The sequence below is a fragment of the Acomys minous genome, assembly GCF_964271855.1.
Source record: "Acomys minous genome assembly, chromosome: 6".
Taxonomy (NCBI): domain Eukaryota; kingdom Metazoa; phylum Chordata; class Mammalia; order Rodentia; family Muridae; genus Acomys; species Acomys minous.
Genome location: NC_140487.1, coordinates 72,749,039 through 72,776,995, shown reverse-complemented (window position 1 = coordinate 72,776,995; position 27,957 = coordinate 72,749,039). Strand labels below are relative to the sequence as shown.

At 45.6% G+C, this 27,957-nt stretch overlaps 1 protein-coding gene and 1 pseudogene across 2 annotated transcripts; one reads left to right on the top strand and one right to left on the bottom strand.

Moving 5' to 3' along the window:
* Positions 1-29: 29 nt before the first annotated feature.
* On the top strand, positions 30-27,957 carry BPGM (bisphosphoglycerate mutase). Its single transcript, XM_084787037.1, has 3 exons — positions 30-182; positions 10,782-11,442; positions 27,096-27,957. Exons 2-3 carry the CDS (start codon positions 10,842-10,844, stop codon positions 27,272-27,274), a joined length of 780 nt encoding a protein of 259 aa, XP_084643163.1. The 5' UTR covers positions 30-182; positions 10,782-10,841; the 3' UTR covers positions 27,275-27,957.
* On the bottom strand, positions 12,895-15,207 carry LOC311599058 (mitochondrial fission regulator 1-like; annotated as a pseudogene). Its single transcript has 2 exons — positions 15,181-15,207; positions 12,895-13,935 (listed from the first exon to the last, which is right to left on the bottom strand). The product of its transcript is annotated as a mitochondrial fission regulator 1-like (transcript).

The following is a 27,957-nucleotide window of genomic DNA, read 5'->3' as shown; positions in this document are numbered from 1 at the left end:
TGAGAGGGCGGGACCATAGATGAGTGACAGCTCTGTTCTCCAATACACAGCGCCATTGGTTCTGCCCTTTCTGGCTTCTGGGCTAGAAAAGAGCTTCGATACCTGCTGTAGTGATGAACCCTCGCTGGTGTCGGCAACCCGGCGTCGCTGATGAGCGGCAGCTGCTGGTGATTTCCCTGCAGGTGAGTGGTTTCGTTGTAGATTGTTACAGTTGTGAGAATTTCTTTTCTAAGTGGCGTGGTGTTTTATCGTCGGAAGACCGGTTCCTATCGTACCCGGCTTTAGTATCTGGTGGGAATTTGTGTTGCCCGCTCCATCCCCTGAGGCTGCGACCCTCACGGATCCCGCAGGTTTCAGTTGTCCCTTTCTCAGGACCCATCTCTTAAGGACAGTGAGTTCTGTGAGCTGGAGGATGAACCCAGCGGTGGAGTGATGGTGGCTTAGGAATGCTGAACGCTACCTTAAATGCGGTGTGGGAAATTGTCTTTGCTAGTAGAGACCCTGGAAGGAATCAGAGTTCTACACCGTAGGTAAGGTGAAGGCAGACCCGATCCGAAAAGTGTAAGCTAATAAGGGAGGTGGGAGAAATGCATGGAAGGCAAAGAGGGCTCATAGGCAGTGATTCAGGAACCGAATTATAGGCTCAGGGGAAAACTAAAAACACACCAGCACCACCAACCACCACGGGGCCCAGAAAGCTAATTCCTTTTGTTCTAAGGGATAGGAGCAAGCATTTCACTACAGCAAGTCAGAAGAAATGCGTCATTGTAATGAAGTTTACCATTAGACTTTTCAGAATGACCGCCCCCACTCCATTCTGAATTATGAAGGATTTCTAGCTTGTGAGTGGTCCTAGACTATTAACTAAAATTCAGACACCTTCTGAAGGAAATAAAAAAGTAAGCACTAGCAGGTGCTCACATTTATCTAATAAAGGGAGGAAGTCATGTCAATTTGTCTGTGTAACTGTCTCCCCTAAGTCCAGAGACGAGGTTTTACTCAACTTCCTGTTGCTGTAGTACATCACACACTATGAATGCTCCCAGGAGGGAGTTGGAGTTTTGTTGGAGATTTAGAGTGTAATTCCAAGAATGGCATAGTTAGTGAACAGTGAATTCGAAGCCACGACACTGGCTTTAGTCCAGGAGTTGTTACTATGTGAGTGACCTTAAATCATTTCAGTGCTGACTCTTTAATTTTCATATCTTTTAAAAAAAGATTTATTTTTATGTGTGAGTGTTTTGCCTGAATGTATGCATGTGTACTGTGTGTGTGCCTAGTGTCCATGGAGACCAGAAGAGGGTGTTTTGGACCCCTTGGAACTGGAGCAAATGGCTGTAAGCCATCATGTTGGTGTTGGGAAAGGAACTTGGTTCTCTGGAAGATCAAGTGCTCCTAACCACTGAGCCATCTCTCCAGCCCAATTTTCACTTTTTTTTTTTAAGAAGAAGTTACATTTCTGAGGCCCATACTCTTATTAAAGTCTACCTAAAAATAAAGATAATTAGACAATTTTGCACTACCAAGTCCACAAGGAAAATCTCACTGTATTGAATTTTGTATAAAGTCTGTATCAAATAAACGTGCAAGTGGCAAAGACATGTTCTTCTGTGCCCATATTTAAGGTGAACCAAACCAAGAAGATCATTGTTTTAAAAAAAAAAAAGTTTTTCAAAAGGGGAGTATAGAAGTATAAGATAGAAAAAAAAATTTAGTCTCATTACTTTGAGGCAACCACTATTAGTGTTTGGCCATTTTGTTTTTAGTTTCTTTTTCTCTTTACCTTTTATGGTTTATTGAGGTTAATAGGGTTGTTTTACTTTAAGTAGTGATTGACACATCTAAATTCATCATCCGTGCATCCAACTTTGTGTGTCTAGAGAGCAGAGGACACAAAGTGCTTCACTGGTGGCTTCTTGAACATTCTTGGAATTGAAATCAACTATGTGGTGATGTTTGGAAGAAGAGAATAAAGGTATTAATATCTGGGCATGTTGACATGCTCCCGTAACCCCAGGATTTAGGAGGTTGAGGCAAGAGGATTACTGCAAAACTACGGCCACATAGTGAGACCCTCGATCAAAAGATAGCAGTGACAAAAGCCTTTCATTAAAAAGATGTGATGAAAATACTTTACAGAATATAAACTTAACGTTGACCTCCTTACTAGTACATTTGGGTTGCAGACTATAGTAGTATTTCGTGTGTTGCTAGGACTACGCAGTCCATTCCACATTCCCTTCACCCGCATTTGATTGCAGTTTTCTTTCTTCTGTTTTAAGTTTCTCCTTTGTAACCTTTCCCTCATGTTACTTTATTCCTAGATTTCATGCAGATTCATACCATCAGCCCAGTAGAGTGCAGTCTGTGCCAATCTCCATGAGTTAGCTAAAGCCTAGTCCTCTCTACCTCCCACTGTTTGGTAGAGCACTTTACCATAGTTCATTTACTATTCCCGAAGAGAGTAGTGGCTTTGCTCTTATGGACATGGAACCTAGGATCCAAAAAATTTAATATATTCATGATTAAACTGTCAGTAAGCTGCTAAGCTGGGCTTCTGTGCAGGCCTCTTGACTCTGTACTTTTGGGATTTGATGGACACAGTTTGTGTTGACAAGTCTACCACCCTAGGGAAGTAGCTGGAGACAGAAAAGGAGAATCTTGAGTGGGTGTTGCACACGCTGGTGATGCCAAGCAGGCTGGAACAGGTACTGCAGCTCAGGCAAAGTCACATCTCCTTATTACACTTGGTGTCTCTTTTATGTAATGGGGGCTCTGCCTGCTGTAACTTGGAATCCTTTGTCTCTCTGTCTCTCTCTGTCTCTCTCTCTGTGTCTCTGTCTCTGTCTCTGTCTCTGTCTCTGTCTCTGTCTCTCTCTCTCTCTCTCTCTCTCTCTCTCTCTCTCTCTCTCTCTCTCTCTGTGTGTGTGTGTGTGTGTGTGTGTGTGTGTGTGATGTTAGTAGATGTAAAGTTGAAGGATGAAAGTGTTTTAGTGTCTGATAGACACCTGTGAGTGGCCACGTCTGTGCAGAGGTGTTCTTTGAGCTGCACATACAAAGAGGGAAAAGTTACCATATCGACCTTTAGGAAAATAACAGGCCATAGAATATTAAGTGCTGTTAGGACTCAGTTTGAATTTTTAATATTGAGCTTGAGTCTGGGAAAGGCATGTGTAGAGGGATTTTAATTCAGAACATGGCTGCTCTGGCAAGAGATCACATCCAAAGACCTTCCAGGTCTGTGTGATCCGGCTGGAATACAGACACCCCTTTAATCCCAGCGCCCAGGAGACAGAGGTGTGAAAGATCTCTGAGCTCTAGTCAGTGCTGCTCGGGAGTTTGGTTACATCAGTGAGTCGAGAGGCAGTGCAGTGGAGTTGAGACCCTGGCAGTTCAGTTTGTGGGATTCAAAGGCAGCTCTACCAGGACATTTTTACAGAGACAGGCTGAAGAAAGAACAAACTTGACACAGATGAAGACAGAAGGAGCCAGAAGATTAGATTGCTAGAGTTAGTGTGAGGCCAAGCAGAGCAAAAAGTCAGAAGCTGAGAGAAGCCGGTTGGAATCAGCTTGGAGAGGAGTTTTGAGTCAGAACAGCTGAGTTGAACCAGCCAGCCAATGTTCAGAGAGAACCAGAAAGGGTGAGCCTATTCAGCAGTAAGTCTCAGAGGCCGAAAACATTCTAGGCCTAGGTTCTAGACCAGAAGCTTCCAAGACTAGGCCTACGTCAGCAGATGGAGGCAGTATGCCTCCGAGATGACAAATCAGGTGAGTAAAAGTTACTTTACAGGCATGTTTTGTTAAGACACTTGAAACTCTAAGGAATTAAATCATGGGTTTCATTTGCCTCAAGAACTGTTCCTTTTTAATTGATTAGGGACGTTGGTCTCTTTCTCTTTGTCCCCCAATATAGTCAGCTCCTCTTGCGTTAAGTTGGATCCCTCACACAGTGGGAGATAACGGCTGCCGAGAGCTTCACAGTGAAGATCTAGACTAAGGATCTGGGTTTTGTATAGTTAATTCTTAAGAGTCAGCTTTGGAACTTAATGATTCTGGCCCCATGGCCCTTATGAGATATTACTTCACACATCATTGCTATTTTAAAAATGGAAGTTGTGGATTCTGTTTTGCACTGTGATTTATCCATCTCGTCATGAGTTGTGTTTGGTACGGCAGTCTCAGGTGTACATGACTTTTGAACACTTGAGGGAAGGAGGAAGCCAAGTCCCAGCAGTGTTAATTTGTAAACAGATTGGGGAAAGAATATGAAAATTGTGTGGCTTGATGGTGGATAGAGCCGGAAGCAGGAACCAGGTGGATGTTAAAAGTCTTCAGAGGTTCTGAAACAGTCATGTTTCCTCAGTAAGTCGGCTTTGCATGCCATCACTCACCTGTCGGCGCTCTCTGTTTCTACCTTGTCAAATGCATCTAATTTTGAAACACAGCTTCATGGTAGCATTTGTAGGAAAAAAAAAACCTTTTGTTTTATAATCTAGATGAATTTCATGCATATGAAATATATATATATATGAAATTTCAACATACAACATAATGAAAGGCCTTTGTTATAACTGGTGAAAAATGTCTTTTGGCCCATTGTTTTTCTATAGCTCACAAGATAGAAATGGGTGGGTTTTTTTTAATTTTAAATTGCTTAAATTAATCTATTAGTGACCATATATCACATGAAAATAATATGACATTCTAATTATGATGCCATCATCAAATTATATCACCTATGTATTGCATACAGATGCTTGCAGCCACAGACATAGAATTATACAGGTGAACATAGGTATGTATACAGATATACCATCTGCAGAGCCACAAAAAAGTTTCACTGCTTCTATTTTCACAGGAAATATTTCCAACATCTTAGCTTCTTAGCTAAGCTATGGTTTCTTTCTCACTTTATCCTTATTCCTTTTTAGCAGCCATCTTCCTGGTCCAGGTTGTCACTACATGTTACCAGCATTACCGCAAAACCTTTCACAGCTAATATTTTATACTTCTCTGTAAGTGGAAATGCTGCTTGGTCCTCAAATGCATGCTATTAAGCCTTTAATGGTGTCTCCATAGTTACAGAAGAGTCTGCATTCGTTGGCACAAGGCCCTTCTGGAGCCACCATTCACTCTTTATCTTTCTGGAGTAGTCTCCGCCTTCTTCCTGATTATACCCTATACAGAGTGACCATATAATTTTCCAAATGGGACACTTAGGTGTGAAAGGGGCCTTTGTAATAATTATGCTGGGAAAGGAAAAAGCATAGAGCAATACTGCTTTAGGCAAATCAGAACGAATAGTAGTCTACTTAGAGCTCGAGCCATTTTGAAAGGACCTACTGTTTTCTCTCTCTTCACCTGTTTCTGATTTTTACCTTAGGCTAGAACTCCATTTCTTTTCTTTTTCTTTTTTTTTTAATCAGTCTAAATTTAAATATCTTTCCAGTTCACCCTAAATAACGCTATGACTATGAAGGGCGAGGTCATTTCTGCCTTCCCACTCTTCCTTTTGTATGAGTGAAGAGCATCTCGTGTTATTAAGGACTTTCACTTCTTAGTGACACACAGACATGTCCACACAAGTCAGCGTCCCTCACTGGTGTTTTGAAGACATAATCCATGCTGGCCCTGTCTTCCTCACAGGCCTGCCATTGTGCTGTGCCCTAGCAGTATTTCTGCACATTTGAAGAATGAGTGAGTTGCCTGGGCTGGGAAGGCTCAGGGGGGATTGGGCTTTCAGTTTATGAATCATTCATTTTAATGTGTTGAAGGTAGTGGAAAGATAATTGGGGTTTCAATATTTGAGGCCAGAGCCTTGGGTTCGAGGATGCCAGTGTAACAGAGTGGCTCAGGACACTGGTGTATCCTTGGGGCCAAACTGAAACCGAATTGTAGTTCTGTCATTTACAACCCGTGTTACCCTAGGCAAGTTCTTCCCTTCAGTTCTGCATCTGTAAAGCGGGCACAATAGAAAGTACTCCATGAACAGTGGTTGAAGGTTTGAACACGCACTCTGAATCAACTGCTGTGGCTAAGACTACTGCCACTGCCGCTGCCACCACCGCCACCATCACCATCACTGCCCCCACCGCCACCACCATCATAGGGTAGGTAAAGTAGGATAAAATGAAGTTCCAAGACCAGAAAGTAAAAGTAGGAGAGCTGCAGGAAAGGCAGTACAGAAATGCTAGCATATGTTTGTCCTGAGGTCGTAATTGGCTTCAGAAGAGAGTCGGAGCAGCATGGCCCTGGGAGAAGCTGGTCTCCTTGTAGAAGTGACTATTCGTAGCCTTTTGAGAAATCACTACAGTAAAGTAGATGAGGCACACATTCATAGTTAGAGGACTAGGAAGATAATGTCTAGGACCGGGGGAAATGGCACAGTCTTATGCAAATTTGGAAACCTGAATTGGATTCCCAGTAGCTATATAAAAAGTTAGGCTTGGGGGCACATACTTACACTCCTAGCACTGGGGAGATTGAGCCAGGAGAGTCCCTGAGGGCTCCTGGTCAGGTAGCCATTTAATTTGTAAGATTTGGGTTAACATGAAGTCATGTATCTGACGATGATGATGATGATGATGATGATGATGATGATGATGATAATGTGAAAAGAAATAGAGATAAACACCTGGCCAGCAGCCTCTTGCCTGTATATACACGCATATGTACACATACACACACATATAAAGCACGCGCTCGCGCGTGTGTGCACACACACACACACACACACACACACACATGAAACCATAAATAATAATAAGAAGAAGAAAATGTCTGGAAAGAAGGAAAAGCAGTGGGGAGAAAGGAAAGGAACAATGGACGAGAATCATGTAACAGATACGTTGGTTTAGTAAACTTTTTCTTCAAGCACATCATACCTTAAAAGGAAGGATCTGGGGCTGGAGAGATGGCTCAGCAGTTAAGGGCTCTGCTGCTCTTCCAGAGGACGCAGGTTCAATTCCCATCACCCACATGTCATCCCACAACTGTCTGTGACTCCAGTCCTGACTCCCTCTTCTGGCCTCTGTGGCCACCAGACATCCTGCGTGTGGTACACAGACAGACAGTCCAACAAAACACCCCCACACTAGATAAACAACAAAAGGAAAGAAACCCTAAGAACTAATAACCCAGTAACCTATGCAGCCTTTTTTGCTATTAAGCTACTGATTGGAAATTAGTGCCTAATTTCAATGTCAGTAACTTGCTGAGACATAAAAAGAGTAGCCATAGAAACTGACTACAGAGTGGTAACCTTTACCCAAAACAAAGCAAAAAACAAAAACAAAAAACAAAAAAAAAACCTTAAGGTTTTAAGGAAAGGGGTATGAGCTGGGCATGAGAGGAGTATATTCTTAGTTTCAAAGGTAGCTCTTTGTAAGTTGTGGTACTTACTGCTTGCCCTATCTCTAGCAGTAACAAGCTAAGCTTTCCTCTGTGTTCATGTGTCTCAGTGCATTTTCCGAAATGGTTGCTTAGACCTGAAGGGACAAGTTGTGACTGGAGATGATTCTGTGACGTGAAATCCATTGAGCCTAGATTCCCACATTAAGACTGCAGTGTGTACACACACACACACACACACACACGCACACACGCACACACGCACACACGCACACACGCACACTCTGCCCTGGGCTGAGGAAGGAAGAGCATGGGTTATAGAAAAGCTCCAAGTTTTTCTCAAGAGTTGCCTCCATTAGGCACCTACATGCCTCAGAAGTCACCGTTCTGCTGGCTACTGCCTGTGGTCCAGTGGCGCCTTCTTCATGTGTCAGTCTGACACATGTCTGACACATGAAGATGCTTGAGTGTGCAGCCCCTGCCTTGAACCTGTCAAACTGACACGTGTCTCATATTTATTGCTAAACATTTGGCAGGCCAGCTTCAACAGGTGCTTAAGAGTTGCAAACTCAACAGTGCCTTTGCACTTGTTCATCAGCTGGTTACACAGGAAATTAGTTGATAGCACCAAATAAGAGAGTAAGAAGGTTAGGCTACCTGAGATAGATGCCCTAGGTTGGTCTGTAACCTGTGTCCCCCTCTGAGATGTCAGACTGAAGGAAAATGCGTAGTTTTGTGGCTGCTCTACTATAGATAATTTTCAGTAAAAAGAAAATCAGAATTATTTTTCAAAAAACACAGAAGCAGTTGCATCAGATTAAGAGACTGGGAAGCTTGGAGGTCAGATCTGAGTACTGGTGATGCCATCGCTACTTGTTTGCTTCCCCTGAGAAGTGCTTTTGCTTATAGAGTTTGTCCACCACGCCTGTGCCTGTCTTAGTTTCTTTTCCATCGCTGTGATAAAATACGATGACAGGCAAATAGAAGGAGAAGGGGTTTGCTTGGGTCGGTCCCAGCTTCCAGGCCGTCATCAGCATCCAGGCAGCAGGGATGTGAAGGGAGTCACTCTCCACGCCCTGGCAGGAGTGGAGGGCAGTACTCATGCCCTGTACTGATGTTCTGTTCCCTTTCAAATAATCCTGGGTCTCAGTCAGGGAGCGCCGCAGCCACAGTGGGCGAGTCTTCCTGACCTCTGTTCCCCAGTCAGGACCACCCCGCGGGCAGCCATGCTCAGAAGCCTCTCCTCTAAGGCTGCCGTAGCGGAACAGATGATGGCTGGCTTCTCATTTCTTACCCACAAAACAAAACACACACGATTCGTGAGACTGGGTGTGGTTTTCAGTCGTCTTGAAGCTTCTATTACTTGGCTGACGGAGGCTCTTGAAAGCAGGAATATAAAAATGCCCTTCTTGGGGCTGGAGAGATGGCCCAGCATCTAAGAGCATGGGCTGCTCTTCTAGAGGACCTGGTGTTGATTCTCGGCACCTGCATTGTAGCTCACACCATCTGTAACTCTAGGGATCTGTCACTCTGTCCTGGCCTTTGAGGGTACCGGGCACAGACATACGTGCTGACAAAACAGGCTGACAGACAGACAGACACAGACACACACATGCAGTTTTCATCTTTATGCACAACTCTTAACTCTGTGCCATACCCATCCACATGAGTTCATTGCTTGGTGTTTCCTGGGTGAAGCGGGAACCTCATCAATGTGATTATCCCCTGGGGATAAAGAGTCACCAGTGTGGTGGCGCACACCTTTAATCCCACCACTCGGGAGACAGAGGCAGGCAGATTGCTGTGAGTTCGAGGCCAGCCTGGTCTACAAAGTGAGTCCAGGACAGCCAGGGCTACAGAGAAACCCAGTCTCGAAAAACCGGGGGGGGGGGGGGGGCGGAGAGAAAGAAAGAAAGGATAAAAAGAGTCACTGGGCAAAGCGCTGCCTAGGTGACTTCCGTCCTCGATGCCCCTCTGAGGCAAGAGGATAGGCGTTGTTCCGTCTTCCTGCAGTTTCCCAGCTTGCTGAGGCACTTCCACACGAGCCTGGGTTCTTCTTGGCACTGGGCGCACCCCTCATCCATATGCACAACGTCAAACCTGAAGCTCAGCGAGAAAGAGAATTAACTCTAATTCTTGTAGCCTTTCAGCTATTTTCAAACCACCTCCACCACCACCACCCCGCTCCCTGTTCCCAAAGCCTTATTGGGACTTTTCCCCTTCAGAATCTCTAGGAATTACTCAAAAAGACTACAATCAAGACAGACTGCTCCAAACGCTGTCCCTGGCTGTTCTATAACTGTGGGTGAGTCACGGCTTCAGCAGGACAGACAAATGTCCAGTCACTGGTGGTTGGCAAGAGCAGCAGAAGCCGGGCCCTGGTGGTCATGTCATCTTTGCTCCCCAGTGTGGAAAAAGACACTGGGGTAGAGATGGGCAGGGCCAGCTGAGCAATGTGTGGGCAGTGGCCCACTCGTCTAGAGGGGACAGAGGAGGCCCCGAGACCTTTGGGGCAATAGCAACAGCATACGGGAGTTGGGAGCTTGGAATATCTTTTAGGGTTGCTTTACTAGACTCTCCTCACAGTACGTGGCTGATGTGAGGAGAATTCTGCAGTCTGAGGGAGGAGGAGGAGGAGGAGGCAAGGCTTTCTTATCAGTGTGGTTCCCTGCACCCCCACAGACTTGTTTCTGTTAATCTGCTCCTGCAGGCAGCATCTATTTCTCAGCTGCTTACAGTTGATAGCTTGTTTTGCATCCGGATTTATTCCTGCCAACGGCAGGTGAAAAATTACTTCAGTGAGGTGCCACACTTGCTCTTACTAAGGTTACTTTATAGCATTTGTAATTCTGCTTGAGTGTTGAATTCAGGCGTCTCTCCATACCCTAGATTTGTAAGCCTATAGCGTCAGAGAGCTGCTTGCCTCCTGTCAGAGAGATGTGTGACATACATGTAGTGCTTCATTGAGTCAACATGTTCTGTAATGCCCATAATGAGGTAGAATGGGAAAACACCGAGAACCCCAAGAGAGAAGGATGCTTTGGTGCAGAGTCAGGGGCTGGAATCTGGCGTTCCCAGCTGCTGGTCACTCTTTTTGCGATCTATGCCTCATTCTGTCCTCTTCTTAATAAGCGTAAGCTACCTAGTTGTTGGGTAGAAACACACCATTAGAAAGGAGTGTTGTCATCTTATGTCATACAGTTAACATACTATCTAGGCATCAGAAAAGTTAAGTCAACAAGGTTGTCTGTAATTATCTGAAGAGGGTTCCTGTACGTGTCGTTGTGAATGAAACACCGGCTGTTTGACGTCAAAACTGTCCGAAGGAATTTCACTTTATCTTAGAAACCGGCTGCTGTGTAATTGTTCTCTGTTACTGGTAGTCATTTGAATAAGGAATATAATTTGTAGCTTTTGTCTTTTCTTTCTAGCTATACGGCTGTCCTTGGATATTATCCCACTGAGAACAGCAGGGAAGTGCAGCCCCCAGCATGTCCAAGCACAAACTGATTATCCTGAGACACGGCGAGGGTGAGTGGAACAAGCAGAACCGCTTTTGTAGCTGGGTGGACCAGAAACTTAACAGTGACGGACTGGAGGAAGCGCGCAACTGTGGGAAGCAGCTCAAAGCACTGAACTTTGAGTTTGACCTCGTCTTCACCTCCATCCTCAACCGGTCCATTCACACAGCCTGGCTGATCCTGGAAGAGCTGGGGCAGGAGTGGGTCCCTGTGGAGAGCTCCTGGCGCTTGAACGAGCGTCACTATGGGGCCCTGATTGGCCTCAACAGAGAGAAGATGGCTCTGAATCACGGTGAAGAGCAGGTGAGGCTCTGGCGGAGAAGCTACAACGTGACCCCGCCTCCTATCGAGGAGTCTCATCCCTATTTCCATGAGATCTACAGTGACCGGAGGTATAAAGTGTGCGATGTGCCCTTGGAGCAACTGCCGCGGTCCGAGAGCTTGAAGGATGTCCTGGAAAGACTTCTTCCCTACTGGAAGGAAAGGATTGCCCCGGAAATACTAAAGGGCAAGACCATTCTGATATCTGCTCACGGGAACAGCAGCAGAGCCCTCCTGAAACATCTCGAAGGTACCAACTGGCTTCCTGTCCTGCCTCAGAGCTTCCTAAGTATTGTGGTTGGGTCTCGCTCTAGAAATTGAGGTGTAGTGTGCTGTCCCACAACACCCTTCCCTCTTGATACCCCTCAACACTTCATATTTAAGGAGCCATGGCGGGCTTTGGCGTTCACGGTGGCTGTGTCAGTGTATGTCAGTCACTTGGGGAAGTTCAGTTTGACGGTCGTGGGTCGCTCCCTCAGAGTTTCAGAACTGAGGTACGGTTAAGGCCTTGTGTCTCTTAGCAGTGCCTGGTGATAGCCACTGCTTTAGGGGCTCTGCACTTTGAGGAGCTCTCATCTGAAGGGTCATGTGGCTTCTGTTGTAAAATGAAAACAGGCTAAGAAAGGGAGTGAGTATGCTAGAGATCTTAAGGAGAGGAACAGTGTGAGCTACAGTCAGTCAAGGGGTCAGAGAGGGATGCACAGCTTAGGCCAGTGGATGCCACCGACACCGCTGCCCTCTTAGCAGAGACTCTGAAGAAGAAGTTTGCCTATCAGTAGCGACACAGTAGCCAAGGTGAAGTTGAAAGAGGAATTCAAAAGCCCGAGTCCGAGGCCGCCTCAGAGCTGGCTCTGTTTAGACCACATATACTGAAGCAATTGTACAGCGAACACCAAAAACTATAGGAGTTGGTTTATAGAACAAACTGGGTTTTGGTTGTTTGAGACAAGGCTTTTCTGTTTAACAGACCTGGCTGTCCTGGACTCGCTTTGTAGACCAGGCTGGCCTCGAACTCACAGAGATCCACCTGCCCCTCCCTCCCTGAGTGCTGAGATTAAAGGTGTGCATCACTGCGCCCAGCTAATAGGTCATCTTTTTGAGGCCACTCATTAAACTAAGAAAGATGATACATTCTGCTTTTATTTAAGAAATGATTTAATTCGATAATTTGATTGGGTGGCAGTGAGGGTTAATTGGCCTTCCTGGCCTTCACTTCTTTCTAAAAGAAAGGAATACAGGGACTCCGCAGTAAACATCTGCCACTGCTTGTGAAACTCAGTTCCAAAAAAAAAAGAGTGAGAACATATGTACATCCTGTTCGAGGCATTCCCATTTCTACTACTGTGCTCTAATAACAGGGTACAAGGCTGTTCCACCACTGACCAGGAAACCCTCAACGAAGAGGAGGGTGACTGTGTCCTCACTGATGCCATTCACTAGGAGTTTTTACATACTGTGCTATATCCACATGTGGCCATATAAAGTGTTTGCACAGAACTGAAAATGCACAGCAACATGCAAATAGCCTGTCTGTGTTCAAGGCTGGAAGATGAACCCTGACGACCTATTAAAAGCATGTCGTAATACATGTATGCTCCAGAGAGCTCCAGAAATGACCAGCTCCTAAGAGCCAAACCAACTTCTGGTGCTTTCACTACTACTTCTCACTCCTCTGAGTAGGCTAAGAAGGAGACCAGTGAGTACTACAGTCAGGAATTTACTAAATACTAGTGATTTCTACTAGCCAGACTCAGCTCTTCAAGCTAGCAGGGGAACCAGTAGTCTTTCTGAACTCATTGTCCATGAGGAGTCTGGAGCATTCTCAATTAAAGCCTTCATTTTCTCTGTAGACTTAGGGATACGTGGGCCTAACAGGGCCAGCTCTGAGGTGGCCTCTGACTCTGGCTTTAGAATTCCTCTTTCAACCTCACCTTGACTATTGTGTGGATACTGATAAGCAGACTTCTTTTTCAGAACCTCAGCTACGAGGGCAGCAGGGTCAGTAGTATCCACTGACCTAAGCTTTACATCTTTCTCTGACCTCTCGACTGACTGTTCATGTCTTTAAGGATCGCTCCCATATTTGGCATGTCCGGCTTCCTTAGTTGGCACTTAGCCAAAGTCTTTGCAGCATTTAGTCTTTGCTCGCTTTGCTCTTTAATTAGGTCAAGAGCACACATGCTTTGGAGGAGCACCAAAAGATGGAAAGGAGAAGGAGGCTGTAGGGGTGGAGGAGGAGAAGATGGTGTTGCTATAGTAACAGATGTGGAAGACTCTAAGCGGCCTGTGCTAGGACTCCTGCAGGATCACAATCTTGGCCGTCTGAGCTCTAAGGTGCAGAGATCTTCCCCTAAGACCTCCTCCCTGGCCAGTGTCATCTTTGGAGAGGCTTATCGTGAGACAAGTTTGGTAAGGAAATGTGCCTTCTTGGGGGCTTCTCAGAGAAAGGAAGGTCATCCTCAAGGGGAGGCTTGGACTCGATCTAGGCCTTGAGTCTTGTTGAACACTCACCTCCTTTGGCTGCCCATCCAGCATCAGCAAATGATGCCACTGCATCCTCTCCTGAGTAGGCTTCATTGTGTTGCATGGCTGGTAGCTGAAACTCAACCCTTGGACACTGAATTAGAGATAAGTTGGTACCAATTTTTCTTACGATGCTTTGAGATGGACCATATGGTTTTCCAGACCAAAGTACTGACAACAAACCAACTCCAACGTGATGAAACACCATCCTCATCAGGCACTTAATTCAGGCCAGTGTGGAGGTGGCTGAGTCTTCCCACCCTGCAGATCAAGTCCTTCAGGCCCATAGAGCACACTGCTGAGCAGCAGCCCTCACCTTCCCCAGCTGCTCAGCCTCCCAGGTCGGCTGTCCCGGGACCTTATATGTTGGCTAGGTTTTCAGACCCAGGTTTCCTGAACAGCTTTTTTGTTCCAGCTTTCCAGTCTAGGCTTCGTCATTGCTCATGAGAATGTTAGCAGGGGGCAAAAGAAAACAATTGGCTTATTTACACTTCTCTGCTAAGAGCTCGGAGACACCAGGAGCCTCAGTTTATTTCAGCCACTTGATGTTCTGCTGTGAAACAAGGGGTGTTGAGGACTCTGGGCTCACCATCCTGGGGTGCTAGAGACCTAGGGTGGCATTTCTCACTCTTGCTCTCCCTTCAGTAACCCCCACGGCTACTCCTTTGTTCTCCACAAGGTCTTCCTGCCTTGTCACTGGCCACAGCTTGCTGTCTTAGAATCCCTTGCTTCGCCCTCCCTTCCAGCTGGGCTGCTTTCCCATAAGAGGCCACAAAGTCGGAGAGCTTGAAGCTGTGTGTGAAATAAGTGACCACAAAGCGCTGTGATTTTAGTGTGAACATCTTACCATGTGTTTCATTCCCCGATGCTTATGGCGTTATCTAGACTCCATTTATTACTTGTGACCCTGACGCCCACCAGGCATGCAGAGACCTATGATCTGCAGACTTCAGTAGCTGTTACTAAATTTGTTGAATAGACAGTGGCTATCTTTTTGTGCCCATATAACTTATTTATATATAAAGGCTTCTATTCTTAATTGCTCAGAAAAATCAAAATGTGATTAAATTATATAACTGTATCATTAACAGACATACTATAACTTACTGTTTAAAGAGTTGAGGGGCCTATGGAAACATCAAATTGAAATTTAAAATTCCAATATTTCTGACAGAATTTGTATTCCATGCAACCCCTTCTACAAGGAGGGAACTTAGATCGTGTGGTGGTCAGGCTTCCTTACCTAAATAAAAATGCCACTCTCTCCCTTAGCTAGATGATCCCTTAAAATAAAAAATCTTCCTGCTGTTTAGTACCATTTGCTCCTCACCTGTATACAAGGTTCGATATCTTTAAGATATTTCTGTAGCCCTGGATGCCCACTCCACCCTCCACCACTGTCGGCGCATTGATAATGTACTGTTTGTTAATGACCTCTGTAAGGGAGCTAGGAAACAGGTCTTACCATCGGTGGTGGGAAGGGCATCACCATGGTAGAGGCGAAGGGAAAATGTCCACGGAAGGTGAGGTTGGACAGTCAAATACCTGTCTACATGCTGGATGGTGGTGGCACACGCCTTTAATCTCAGCACTTGAGCAACAGGGGCAGGCAAACTCAGAGGAGCTAGTTCCAGAGCAGCCAGAACTACATAGAGAAACCCTGTCTCAAAAATCAAACAAAGAAAAAAACCAAACCGAAACAAAAACTTTTCTACAACTAAGGGAAAATGTTAAGGTAGTAATGATTTATTGAAAAAAATTACCTAATTAAACAGTGTACCTGCTTTGGAAAAGAACTCAGTGTCCCCCACGCATGATCCAGCTGCCCAACTCCTACACTCACACTGTGTTCGTGTCCCAGTGTAGCATAAAGGAAGTGCCAGAGTAGGATGCCTAAAACAACACACTCATTTTATGAGTCCAAACGTCCCAAGTTTTAAGGCACAGGAGGGGTTTTCCTCCATGTCCAGCTCTGCAGCTCCAGATGCTGGTGATTGCTGCCCATCTTTGGTACTCCCTGGATCTGCAGACCACTGTTCCTGTCCTCTTCCCTTGTGTTCTTCCTGTGGGACTTAGGGGTCCTTCTCCAAATCCCATGCTGTAGACATACCAATACTGTTGAGTTAGGGTCTGCCCCAGTGACCTCATTTTAACTTGATTATTTCTGTTAAAGACCTATTTTTCAAGTAAGGCCACATTCTGAGGTCCTGGAGGTTGAATCCTCAACATACCTTCTCCCCCCACACCTCAAGGAATATAGTTCAACCCATATTAACACCCAAGAGAAATGAAAAATTCCACACCAAAACTTGTATGCAAATTTAATACAGCATGTTCATAATAGCCAAAAAGTAGATCAACTCAAATACCCAACTAACAAATGGGCAAACTAGATGTCTAAGCCACACCGTAGTCTATTTGGCAGTGAGGAGGAACGAAGTGCTGTGTCTGCTGTGACGGATGGATGCTGAGATCATTACGTTACAGGAAAGCCAGCCACAAGGGCCAACAGTATAGGATTCTTTATAAAATGTCCAGAACTGGGGGCTGGAGACAAGGCTTGGCAGTTAAGAGCGCTTCCTGCTCTTTAGAGGACCCAAGTTCACCTTCCAGTACCATGTAGCCTGTAACTAGTTCTAAGGGATCTGACGCCACCTTTTAGCTTCTGAGGGCACCCACACCCACACCCACACCCACACGTGTGACACATACCCATGCAGTCACACATGCATACACAGAAAGTTAACCTTTCAAAAAAAATTGTTTAGAATAGGCATGAAGCTAGAGACAGAACAGAGACTACAACCCGTCCTGACAGGCCTGGGGTGCCTGGAGTCTGACGGTGAGTGACAGTTAAATTGGGATTGAGTTGCTTACTGGGTGATGAAAATATTCTAAGATTAATTGTAACGATGGCTGCATAACTCTGTGTGTATGAAAAGCTATTAAAATATACACTTTAAACAGGCAGCTTATATGTGAATTTTATTTTATTAAGCTATAGAAAGTATAATTAAAAATATAAAGGGTGTGCTATTCAGGTTAGTGAAGAGTGGTTCAGGGCAAGAATATGGAGGTGATAGTGACACAGATATGCATGGATAATGATTATAAAATAAGAAAGGCAAAAACTCAGCTTTGACCATGGGGACATAAAAAGACTTCTGGGGCCTTCTGAGAAAGGAGCAAGCTTTAGGCCATCCACTGCTTCCTGCACTTCGGAATGCCTTCCTAAAAGCTGGCTAAGTAGGATCCAGTGACCTTTCAGAGGGTAACAAAATTGGGATAACCTTGTTATAACTTCAGTCCTTATCACTGTAGAGAAACTTGAGAGAATGTTTTCGTTGTGTGATGCTGATTTGAGACAGCGGAGAGGAAAGGGAAGTATGCACCCCAAACGCCGAGGGCTGGAGCATGCCTGCAGGGAAAGAGAAACGGGCACGAAGCAGCTAGAGAATAAAAATGGTGGGTTTGGTGCAAGGGAGAATGGCACAGAAGCCAGAAGATGCCAGGAGCCACCAGTCCATACATAACCAAAGAGACAGCGTAGTGGATATGTTGATTGATATCTGACCACAGCAAAACACAAAGGGAGCTTTTGGCTTTGGCTCTCGCCCATCCTTTGAGAACACGCCCTTCCCCCCCCCCCCTTTGGCTCGGCTCAGTCCCTGCTGGAACCACTATTAAGATTCATGGAGTTCTTCGATGTTACCACGCCTCCTGGTTGTGTACTGCCTGCCTGACATGGAAGAGGTTATCTCACGCAGGTGAAGTGGGCTGGCCTTGAGTTTAGGATTATTTCATAAAGCAGTTATCTATTGTTTGGGAGTGCTCAGAATGCTTGCCCCCACTTGTTTTCTCTCATAATCTATGTTAAGGTTTAAGCCAAATGTTCACACAGCTTCTAAACTGTGGATCCGAAACCCATATGGAGTTGAATCATGACCCGGGACCTTGTAGCAAGGCGAGGCTACGGAAACTCCAGCAACACTAAAGGGTTTCTGAGCGCACAATAGTAATAAAGTGAACGACTCTGGGGTGTCACGTTACGTGGCTTCACCGCAGCCCTGGTGTTGAACACACAGGGAAGAGTTGAGCCTCAGGACCTTCCCAGGGTCTGAAGAAGTGGTGTCTTAGTGCTTCTTCCATACCATCTGTTATTTGGTGAGATTTCAGCATCCTAAAATCCATTGTGTACACTCACTCGCCAGCACAGGACCGCCAGCTTTAGTCCTGTTGTCTCCTATGTCGACTTTTCAGGGGGCGAAGTTTATAGGGTGTCCTGTGCTGTTTGATAAATTCTTAACCTAAAAAAATTCCACTGCCTCTAGACTAAAAGCTCCAGAAAGTTGAATGAATCTCCCCTAGTTTGAGGGGCACATCAACTCTCTCATAGGAATCGACACTTGGAATATGTGTGTTTATTATGAAATTCTACCACATTGCCAGTTTACTGTAGTTGTCTACACCACAAAATCCATTTCTTATGTTTAGTACACTAATTACCTTGATGTAACTACTAGCACCATTTACTTTTAGAGATAGCTCAGCTCAGACAGTAAACTAGAGAGCCACTTTCTGTACGGATGCTTTCTTTAAACTTAATGACTAGCCTGAATTCATTAGTTCAGTTGTCTTTAAAATGCATACTTCCTGTAGACACAAAAGTTGCAAAATTGCTTACATTGATTTAAAAGGTCAAAATTTTTGTAGAATATCTGATTCCAATTCGTGCTTTCTATAGGTATAAATATTTATATGAAAATTTCCCCTATAAAATTGAATCTTTCAAGAAACTGAGAAATTTTCCTCTGTGCTGTCCTTAAACCACTTGACAAACAACATGCTACCGATTATCAACCTACTTTCTTAGTTGCTTAAGAGCTAACTGAGAGCTGGGGATAGTGTGGCTCCAGTTATAGATGTAACTGTACCATTGTTCGTCAGTCGGAAGGATCTGCACAGTATTCACCGCCCTCTCATCTGCAGGGGTAGCATCTGCGTACGATTCTCGGGATGCTGTTTGTTTCTCATTATTTGGTGCTGTGCCCTTACTGCTGCCAGAGCCTGCCTGTGCTTAGAGGGCAGGTCCCAGAGTAGTGTAAAACTCAGGAAGGCCACAGATGACGTGGCCAGGATGACCATAATCTTAAGTCAGAAATGTCAACTCTGCCCCAAATCCAATTTACTCAGCTTCTAAACAGGATTGCAAACAGGATTTTTTTTTCATTTTATTTTTTTATTTTTCTGAAAAGCGGCTCTTCTTTTCCTTTTTCTTTATTCAAAACATTATAGTGTAGGCAGCAGAGTCAAGAGCATCTCCAGCCAGTAAGCAATTTCTTAAAGACGTAATTTTATGCAAGGAAGAGAGTACCATGTGGTCTGTGAGTGGCACTCCCTGCTGCAGTGCACAGAGGGGCCTTTTTGGCGCTCCTGCCCCCTGCCCAGCACGGTCCTAGACATTGTACATAGACCTCGTTTCATGTAGAAACCTGAATGTGGCTTTTAGCTCCTGGAAAGCCGTAGCTCAGTACTGAGCTCTAGTCTGTTGTCTTCTGTCTCCATATTTCTTTATTTCATGGGATCAATCACAGATCAGAAAGTTACTCCACTTACTGACCCGCTTTAAATAAAACAAGCAAGCTTTTTATACCTCAGCATCTTGCATGAATCTGTTACATTATGAGAAGTAAACACACACACACACACACACACATGCACGCACACACACACACACACACACACACACACACACACACACACACCAAACCCAAAACAAAACACCTTGCCTGAGAATGCTGTATACTGCGTCACCCCATGCACATGGCATGTGGAAGGAAACCAAGCTATGGGGACCAAGCAGGGATGGGCAGCAGAAGGCAGCTGCATGAGTGCAGGGGGACTCCGGGGCAGGGGATGCCAGACCTGTGGGCATCATCACTGCAGGTGTTTCTACTTCTGTATGCAAAACTTAACAGATCTGGATGTAAAGGTTTTAGGGTTAACATAGTGAAAATGGCACCTCAGAAAAGACCAGTGTGATCGGTTAGTGAGGAGCCCTTAATTGGGACTTTATTTTTTGTTTCACAAAGTGATCATCTGAGTATGATTGTTAGTAAAAACTAGGTGAGCATTGCTTAGCATACCTCCCTGTGCCTTTGGAAGCTCACCTGGGCTTTGTTGAGACTTTTTCAGTCCTCTAGAGCTGCGTGGTGCTGACTCGCTTCAGCATCCAAGCCATAGACAGCACAGGCTACCCTCTAGAGTCCTCCTTCATGAGGCTACACATAAGGTATGGGAAGAGTTTGTTAACATTTTTGTTTTTGTGGTGCTGGGATTGACCCCAGGGTCTCGCACCTACCAGACAAGTGCCCTGCCACTGAGCCATACCCTAGGCCAACCATACATTTTTGTTGAGCCCTTCCAATAATGGCTTTTCAACCCCAGACCTATGACCCTTTATTTGCCACCATATTCTATAGCCTTATGCTTTCATTTGCTCACACACACACACACACACACACACACACACATACACACACACACACACACTCCCCCCCACACACACACACCCTGCTTCTGACATCATTTAGTCTAGAAGTAGGTTATAAGCCTCTTGGAGTTAATGTGTGTGAACAATACAGTTGAAGGCAACTGCTATTGGTTGGAAGTTAACTAACATTCTTACCCCTAAGGATCTCCAGTTTGGGAGCCATGTGGCATCCTCTGTGACAGGTTTCCTGACTGATGAGCCTGGCCTGTACCCTGCCAGATGTTATGTATATAGTATCCCGACTTGTAAATTGCTTGTAATCTTGATATTGTTTTAAATTTTTTTTTCCTGACACAGAGTTTCTCTGTGTAGCCTTGGCTGTCCTGGACTCATTTTGTAGACCAGGCTGGCCTCTAACTTACAGTGATCGGCCTGCCTCTGCCTCCTGAGTGCTAGGATTTTAATCTGAGAATACTTCATACATTCAGAAGACAAAGCAAAGCATGAGGTATTATATGGTAAGAAAATTCTTCTCAGGACTACTTTACTGGTTTTCGGAAGCATATGTAGTGTTTGTCAGTAAGTCCAGGCTAAAAAGCAGCGTCCCCCCTCCTCTCACTCCCCCCCACCCCACCCTCACCCCCACCTCTGTCCCCTGACAGGGTCAGATAAGCTGCTCACAAAGCTGCAAGAACTTCTAACGCAGGCGGGAGAGCTAAAAGCGTCCTGTTCTGCACAGTTCCAGACAGGCGTGTGTTTCTTTTTCTTGTGGTTGGCACAGTCACTTCCTGTTTGTTTCCTGCTGGTCCATGCTGAAGGAAGAGCTGGGTACCAAACTGATTGTTGGATGTGGTCTGCGCCTTGCCGGGGGACATGCATTGTTTAGTCTGGGTTTAAGCACAGGATTAGGCAGTCACTAGACTGGGATAAGAAAGAGTGGCAGGCAAGACATTTGTGTAAGACTTGGACTTTGTCCCTGGAGAACTGTGTGCAGCTGCACACGCAGCCAGGCAAAGACAGGCTGACAGGAAATGAGAGAAATGAGAGGAAAGGTCAGCTGGAGTGGCTGGCGATGGCAACCGAGGTGCTCGTCACCTTTGGCATTTAGTGTGATATTTTCAGAATCATGGAGTTCAAGCCCTCTTTCCTGGGAGACAAATGGTTATTTAGTGGGAGAGTTGAGCTTTCTTTTATGTAAGCCTACAAGATCTATAGTAGCCTTTATTTTTAAATATAAGATTTTAACTATAAAAATTAAAGGTGAGTATCTTTCTCTCTCACTTTATTTTAAATCACTAGCTGCTACTCTGCCATCCAGTTACAGTATTTAGTGCTTCATTTTGTTTGGTTCCCCCAGTCTTATCCTTAAGCTTTATGTAATATGAAACTACATTTTTAAAGGTCTAAAATTAAATTTAGTCCTATGGTCACCTATGAAGTCCCTTCTTTCAGTACAAGATTCTAATCCCACCAGTCCAGCAGGGGACAGGACGGAGTGGGTGGCTCTCACTGTTGACTGTGAACTGCTGGACTGGAGCTGGGTCTCTTGTTTTTGTTTAAATCCCTGAAATATGGGCTTTCCTTTTGTCCTGTAGCAAACCTTCCTGCGTCCCCCAGTGAATGCTGCTTCTCCTATTTCCTGCTGTTAAAAAGATCTGTGGGCATTTTAGAGAAAAGCCAAAGAGCACACACAACACATTAAATGTGGGCCGCTTGCTTGATTAGCACTAGATATAAACGACATTTTGTTCCAGGCTAAGAACTCTTTAAACCTGCCCCATCCCCCATGCACGCTTTTTCTTGTTTAGCTCATAGTGGGAAGAGTCTTTAATCAGGACTTCAACAGCAAAGACTAGATTTACCTTGAAAGCCAAGAAAGTTAGAATTCATTCAGCTCAACTGTATCCCCAGCGGCCAGTGATTCCAGTCCCGCTCCTGGTCCAAGTGCTAGAGTCCACAGGCTGAGTGAGACACGCAGGCCCAGCCTGCTGGGGATCTTATGTAGTATTCCTTCTAATCTTTCGGAAATATCACCACAAAGGCACGTCTCACAAGACCGTCCTTGGACTGCTCTCATGCAAAAGCTTTATGCTGTGCCATCTTTAACCTTTATTCCTTATAGTCTCTAATCTCATGTTTAAAAAGTGTATTCTTGGTAAATCTGGTTGTGACGTACCTAGTGTATCTGGTGGGCCATATATCTATATATTTTCTGCCTCCTGGCAGACAATCCTGAAAGCGCTGCTCAGAGACCATGCAGATACTGTGTTCTTTTTGTTGTTTTTTGTTTTGTTTTGCTTTGCTTTGTTTTGTTTTGTTTTGTTTTGAAACAGGGTTTCTCTGTGTAGCCTTGTCTGACCTGGACTCGCTTTGTAGACCAGGCTGGCCTCGAACTCATATAGATCCGCCTGCCTCTACCTCCCTGAGTGCTGGGATTACAGGCGTGCACCACCGTGCCTGGTTCACTGATTGTATCTGAAGAGCCGGAGTCACAGGAATGGGCAGCGCCAAGGGCTCATTCACAAAGGACTCCTAATCCTGGTAGAAGCCAGGACTTGTTGAAGCTTCTCCCAGAAGGCAGTGAGAGGAGCATTTCATTCAAGTACAGTGCGTCCCCCGTGTTCTCATCCATTACAGTGACTTAGAGTGGGTGCTTGTAGGGGCAAATTGACTTTCTGAAGTTACTTCTGCATGCAGGAAATAAGTTCTTTGGTTTGTATTTACTCACTTGGTTTCCTCCTAAACTTTTGTTATTTCACATTTGAAGTGCTTCAGTCATTTCAACTAGATGCAGTGAATTCCGAGACGCTCCCGCACAGAGATTCAAGAATTAAAAGATGGTGTAGCTATCAAGGCTGTAGTCCCCGCCCTCCAGAGGCGGGGTAGAGGCGCTCAAGTTCAAGGCAAGCCCGTGCTACATAGTTAATGCTGAAGACACCCGAGACTGTGTCAGGGGCTGTGGTGGGGAGCAGGGAGAAAGTGGCGCCACTGCCAAGAAAATGGTTACAGACCCTATTAAATGTGAGCTAGAGGTTGGGGGTAGCTCAGTAGGTGTGGTGCTTAGCTATAGTGCATGGAGCCCTGCCACTTGGCCCCCAACACCGCATTAACACTGGCTGTGCTGGTGCCGGCTTGTCCTCACAGCACTTGGGAGGTGGAGGTGCAGCTACACAGTTTAACTTCTGTTTGACATCCCAGTGGGTGAATTTTAAAGAGTATCATGCATAGTATCTTCTGTGTTAGTTCAGTTTGGTTTCCTGCCGTTTGGCTGCATTGTCCTAACTTTGTAAGTTCAGTCTACTTAGCTCTCTTAGGATGAGGCATTTAGTATACGCCACATTTAGTAATGAGTAATGGCTTCCCTGTGGGTTTTCTTATGTTGCTATTTTTAAATGTCAGCTGCTTAAGTCTCATTGACTGATTATTAACCAGTCTAAGTATTTTAAGCATTTGTAAGTAATTACTTTACTACGTGAATAGCTTGAGGCATTATTAAAATAGACTGTTAACTTCATTGGAAACATTTCTTTTCTTTTCTTTTCTTTTTTTTTTAAAGCCGTCTTTGTTAGTGACATGCTCAGTCTGGAGGACTCACGAGTGTGAGTCATTAACTAAGCAAGCCTTGGGCAAGGACTTGACTTGCTGGATCCAGTTGCGTCTAAGTCAAACCACTGAGTCCCATGTGGTATGCCCCAGCTACCTGATGCAAACCTAGCACTTGTCTCTCAGATGACACAGGTGACCTCTAACCCCGGCCCATCTGCTGCTCCCTGTGCTTGGCAATTTAAAGTTAGACAAACGTCCTCTTCCCTTTTTCCAGTGAGGATGTTGGGACTGGTGTCCAGTTAGTACCTCGCCTTTCACCAGAGCTGAGCAAAACCGAAAGCATCCTTTCACCCTGGGTGTTAGAAACAACAGTGGACGAGGCGAACGAGCAGGGTTTGAGGACTGAGTGTAAGAATGGCTCGTTTTCACAGCTCTAACAGTCTTGTGATATGAGCAGGCTTACTTGGCCTTTTGGGGCCTACTTAGTGTGTTTAACAGCTTTCCTGAGCTATAGCCACACGTAACTGATCCTCAGAGTGGTTTTTAGTGCATAGTTGTTCTTAAGTGGCCATAGAGGGCGGCGGTTCCAGACAGCCCTGCAGTTACCACAATCTGTAGCTAGCCGGTCAAGTCCCTTACAGGAAATGACGTGGCATCTGTATACTCCTCAGATTACTTGTGCTCTACTCTGATGTGTGGGGATTGACAAGAGGAAAGCTTTAGATTGGTATAGCCGCATCTGTTTCCAGACCTTTCCCGTTGGTGACAGCTTGAAGCCGGATGTGAGGGTCCAGTGGGTGTGGTTTATATAGAAGGAATATGTGTGGATTCGGTAAATCTCTATAAACCCATCTTTTCACTTGCTGGTTAGAAAATGAAGCGTGGTCTGTGGTTGGTAGCTGAGTGGACACAGTACCTAATGGCCTCATGTTTCTCGTGCCTCTAAGGCAGTGGTTCGCAGCCTTCCTAATGCGCAGTTCATTTAGTATAGTTCCTCATGGTGTGACCCTCAATCATAAACATTTTCATTTGCTACTTCATAACTGTAATTTTTCTACTGTTATGAACTCCAAATATCTAAGATGAAGGATATCGGATATGTGACCCTCCCCTCCAAGGGGGTCCCAGCCCACAGGTTGAGAACCACTGCTCTAAGATGTCTTCATTTTTCTTGCCTATTAAGAATAAAATAAAGGAATTTTGGCGCTGAGAGTGTCTGTGGTCTCTCCTTTTGTAATAAAGTAGTTCACTGTAGGTAAAAGCCTGCCAAGGGAGTACTGTTTGTATGAAAAGGCCTTTGGTTACTGGGGGGTTGGGCAAGTTGGGCTCCAGGGCCTCCAGAGCTTTCCCCGGGGCGGCCGCTGCACTTTGTCACTGATGCAGTCAGAGTTCTCGTAGAATCTAGGGCAGTCATCGCTCTGCTGAACAGCCGGGTGCCAGGGCTGAGTGTGGCTGCCCTTGCCAGCTTCTGCTTGCGGTGGTAATCTTGTGTAAAATGGCAGTGTGAGGCAGGGGCTCGGCGGGTCTCAGCAGTCTCTTTAAAATCTGTCTAGAGCCGGGCGTGGTGGTGCACGCCTTTAACCCCAGCCCTCAGGAGGCAGAGGCAGGTGGATCGCTGTGAGTTCGAGGCCAGCCTGGTCTACAAAGTGAGTCCAGGACAGCCAAGGCTATCACAGAGAAACCCTGTCTCAAAAAACAAAACAAAACAAAATCTGTCTAGAATGCGTAGAAGGCAAAGCACAAACACGCTGCACCTTTTCCTGTATTATTCTCCTTAAGCCACGTCTTCTGCCCCACAACCCTTTCATGACGCAAGGTTGGAGAGAGAGACTATGAACGAGTGAATACGAATATCTGATTCTGAACGTTGAACTTGAGATAAGGCCATGTTGGACGGCCAGGAAGCCTGCTTCCCTTCCCTCCGGCCACTGCATCTGTGTCGGAGCTCTGGGGCAGCGTGCTCGGGAGAAACCCGGCTCTCTAAGGTTAGGCGTCTCCACACTGGTCCGCAGCTGTGCACGTGGGCGGAGTTTGTGCATGACAGTCATTAGATGGCTCCGCTGGGCCTAGACATGAGACTAGAATACAGAGCTAGTCCATCGGTACGGGCCCAGGGCCGTGAAGCCGTGAATCTGCGCTGCGGGACGGTGATTAATGACTAATTAGAATAGCAAGGCACATGTGTAACTGGCTAGTGATAATTCATTCTGTCACCACTAAGGGAGGACAGACCCTCGCCCTCTGCTCGGAACTGCGGCACCTAGATCCTTGCTGTAAGTGCAAAGAGAAACATGGCTAGAGCTTACAAGTCCACAGAGCACGGCTTTTCTTCTTAAAGACGGGGTTTTAAGTAGGTAATTTGAGTACGTTCAGCTGCCTTTTAATTTGTTCATCTCCCGCTCTTTTTCACCTTACCTTGTGTATTTTGAACTCGGCTTTCGGTAGGTACAGGTTCCTGGGTGTGGATCCAGGCCCTGCCGTTTACTCTGTGTGTGGTCGTGAGTTGTTCACTTGAGTTCTTTGTGCTGCACCTCGTTCCTTGAAGAAAATGACAGCATGTCTCCTTATAGGTGGCAGTGATGGCTGTGTGAGGTCATTGCACATAGCATATAAGGTGCTTAGAAAGGGACTGCCCTGGAGTGTGCTGCCAGGGTTTTAGATTTGTGAGTTAAAAGTAGTTGTAATAAAATTTTTACAACCATAGTCACTACTGCCATTCCTACTCCTGTAGTCAGAGGTGGATTACCTATAATTTTCATATATTAAAAAGTATGGAATGACCTGCTCAATACACACACACACACACACACACACACACACACACACACACACACACCTCTCCCTCCCTCAGCAGCTGGGATGAGAGAGAGGCCGTGTTTGCAGGCATCCTGTAAAGTCCTGCTGTAACTCCTCCGGGCTGTGCTTCCTGGGGGAAAGGCTGCTTCTCTGGGTTTAGCCCAGACGCATCCAGTGTTGGAAAACCGGCCACATTTTCTAACCAAGTGAATTAGATTCAGTGCTTAATGAAAAGCCCTCATTTTAAGACTAGCATTCGGAAAATAGTTTTCTGTTTTCTTTTCTTCAGTTTTAGGTAAGAAATAGCCAGGAACAAGTTGCATGAGGAACACACAGTTCGCAGACCTAGCACTCTGTCTTAGCTCTCTTTTCTGTTAAGTTGCGTGGTGTTCTGGGACTCTAGGTGGGATCCCTCGAGGGGTTGGCATGCATGGTTTGGGGCCCATGGTTAATGTAGGACAAGTTCAATGTGTAGTGTAGTGTTAAATAGAACTTCCTGTAAAGTTTGTCTACGTAACACCCTGCTCTTCTCTCCTGCCCAACAGGTATCTCAGATGATGACATTATCAACATCACTCTTCCCACTGGAGTTCCGATCCTGCTGGAGTTGGATGAGAGCCTGCGTGCTGTTGGGCCTCACCAGTTCCTGGGAGACCAGGAGGCCATCCAGGCAGCCATTAAGAAAGTAGACGATCAAGGAAAAGTGAAACAAAGCAAAAAATAAAACTCTTCCCCAGTGTGGCCAGACGTCAGCGCAAGGCGGCGTGCAGTGTGTTGCGGTGCGGGCTCCTCCTTTCCCTGTTGTCCCCGGTTGTCCCTCCTTTCCCAAGGCTAGGCTGTGTGGTCGACTTCGTGTAGATGATTAGGTAATTTATCATGGCCCAGATGTGACCTTGGGATGCTGAAGAGCTTGGTCGTAAGCCTAAATTAACTTTTCTGCTACTCCTGTTTGAATTAAGTTTTAAAGTAGTAGCCAGCGAGGCTTGACCAGGGTTGTTTTATGAAGTTTGGAGACAGGAGAGTAAATCACTTAACAAGTCATTTCTGCGTTATCAGTGAGGGGTACTGTTCCAGCGAGCAGCTCTCATTTTTGTACTCAGTAAAACTCTCTGAGATGAGTAAAGACTACTAGGTAGCACTTGAGCAGTTTAGACCAGAGGCCCATCGCATGGGCAGTCACCCATGGGTCCCAGGGAAGGCAACCAAGTGCCACAGTAGCGCAAGGCCCTTTGATGAGCTCAGTGCCATCCTATCCGCCATCAGTAGAAGTTACCTTCCGCCATTAGAACAACCGGGATACGCACAGCTGTGGTGGTTTATATTCTTCTGTTTCATTTTTAGTTTTTGAACTTTAACCTTTGGGTACTTAACAGTTAGTTTAAAATAAAGTTTTATGACTGCAAACCA

Bases quoted from the DNA above. Each gene is read 5' to 3' on its own strand.
- BPGM (XM_084787037.1), top strand. From the start codon at position 10,842: ATGTCCAAGCACAAACTGATTATCCTGAGACACGGCGAGGGTGAGTGG. The intron at 11,443-27,095 runs GTACCAACTGGC...CCTGCCCAACAG, and splicing joins CCTCCTGAAACATCTCGAAG to GTATCTCAGATGATGACATT.